The sequence below is a fragment of the Palaemon carinicauda genome, chromosome 33 (genome assembly GCF_036898095.1).
Source record: "Palaemon carinicauda isolate YSFRI2023 chromosome 33, ASM3689809v2, whole genome shotgun sequence".
NCBI lineage: Eukaryota > Metazoa > Arthropoda > Malacostraca > Decapoda > Palaemonidae > Palaemon > Palaemon carinicauda.
Window position 1 is genome coordinate 47538488 of NC_090757.1, and position 2500 is coordinate 47540987.

General features: G+C 25.2%; 1 protein-coding gene across 2 annotated transcripts in view; it reads left to right on the top strand.

Annotated features, from left to right (window-relative positions):
- The window catches only part of LOC137625942 (limbic system-associated membrane protein-like), a 48216-nt gene that overhangs the window by 10691 nt on the left and 35025 nt on the right, over nt 1-2500 (top strand). For both annotated transcript variants that reach the window (XM_068356988.1, XM_068356989.1), the window contains exon 2: nt 1336-2207. In XM_068356988.1, the coding sequence (XP_068213089.1) occupies nt 2024-2207 (184 nt within the window). In that variant the 5' untranslated portion in view covers nt 1336-2023. The remainder of the gene's footprint in view (nt 1-1335; nt 2208-2500) is intronic.

The window sequence follows — 2500 nt, forward strand, 5'->3', positions numbered from 1 at the left end:
CACACACAAACAAACACAAATACAATAAATACACAAACAGGGGGTAGAACAGAACCTCTTTCAAACTTCGTTTGTGGAGGTAAAAAGAGTAATGCCATTATTTCAAAATTTACATTGCTAAATTATTATCTACGGTTCAGGCCATCAATGAAAAATAAGTTGGTTTTTCATGTTTCATTAAAATATAATTTTACTTATTCGATTTATGCCTTTAAATTTGCAAAGAACTGATGTAAAAAAATGATTTATCTAATTTTAAAGGTTTAGCGAATATAGATATTCAAAATTATATAGTTGATAAAATATAGTAGTAAGAGATGTGATTTAGGACCCTAGGAAGGGGACCTTTCATTTCTAGAGCCCTGGACCCTCCCATGATCTTCCCTCCCCTTTAAGAGACGTCGTGGAGCAGCGAGGTTCTCTCATCACCTCCTACTTCATGCCTCATAGTCATCAGACATGTAGGGCCTTTGTCTGCCAATCTAATTATTCATACTATATCATAATATATATATATATATATATATATATTTATATTATATATTTATATGTATATTATATTTATAGTATATATGTATAGTTATATAATATTTATATATAGTATATATATATATATATTATATACATATATATATATATATATATATATATATATATATAGTATATAGATATATATAATAGATAGTATATATATATATATATATATATATATATATAGATATATATATATTATATTGATATATAGATATATATGTGATATATATATTATATATATATAGATATATATGATATATATATAATATATATATATATAGTTATATATATATATAGATATATTATATTGTGTGTGTGTGTGTGTATATATATGTTGTGTGAGTGTGTGTAATATATGATATATATATATATATATATATATATATATATATTAATATAATATGAGTGTGTGTGTGTGTGTGTGTGTGTGTATATATATATATTATATATATATATATATATATATATATATATATATATGTATATATATATATATATATACATATATATATATTATATATATATATATATATATATATATATATATATATATATATATATAGTTTTTAGATATTCATGTCATTTTTATATGTATCGTATTCTTTTAATAAACAATTAAATTGTTTTCCATTGAAATTTAAGGTAAAAGTAAATGAAAAATCAAACCATTTATTCCATTATACCCTTCAGGTAAAACTTTCCCCTTCCTGTATTGCTAAATTTCCATTTATTTTAGATATGGTTTTGTTAAAATTCCGTAACCTTTTATATCACAAAACATATTTTTCCTTTTTTTTTCAGATTTACTCCAAAGTGAAAAGCGAGGACTTTAAGCTCTTGGAATTTTATCTGCAATAGAAAAGTCTTCTAAAATGGATATATGCTTTTTGCATAAGTACTGTCAACACTTGTGATCCATCAAGTTCATTTTGACAGGAATGTAAAGGAAAAATATTATATAGTTCAATATAATTTTACACTTATTCTATTACAATCTAAAGAGAAAAACGTGAATAGTGAGAATTAAACTACATAAATTTTGTATATTTGGTGTCATAAGCTTTGTCAACACTTGTAATACCATCATGTTCATTTTGACAGAAATATAAAGAATAGAAAATCTTTTATAAGTTATATGATTTTACATAAACTCCATTGAAATTCAAGATATGAAAATCATGAAAAGTGACACTTAAACTATATGAATGTACATTTGATATCATTTTATGTAAATTGTATAAAAAAACAAAGAAAGAAAAGCATAAAAAAGGATAATTAAAACTTTATGAATGTTAATTTGATATCATTTTACGCAAATTCTATCAAAACCTAAAGAAAGAAAAGCATAAAAAAGTGATAAGTAAAATATATGAATGTAAATTTCATATAATTTTAGGAATCAAAGCCCAAAGAAAGAAAAACATAAAAAAGTGAGAATTAAACTACACGAATGTCATATATCAAGTAACATTTCGAATGAATTAAAGCCATGACACGCCGAGGCTCCTCTGACTTAAGGACAGACAGCAAAGAACATTCAACCATTAGGTTGGTTAGTCTCTCGTGTCTAGAGAAGAGAGAAGCAGAGATGTGTTCCAACCCTCCAGGGAATTCTCTTGGAAGACGCAGTCTGGGGATCTTCGCGTTGATTCTCTTTAACATGTTTATTGCAGGTAAGAATGAGGACTATTTTCTTACAGGGACGGATGAATGAAAACAGGTGGAGGTTCTCAAAGCATTTTTGTATTCTCTTTTTTTTATAGAAGATCTTGGTATGAATTGTTCATGGCAGAAGATGTTGATACGGATTATTTGTGTCCGAAGATGTTGATATGAATTGTTTAATTTCAGATGTTGATATGAATTGTTTATGGCAGATGTTGATATAAATTGTTTATGACAGAAGATGTTGATATGAATTGTTTAATTTCAGGATGTCGATATGAATTGTTTATGGCAGAAGATG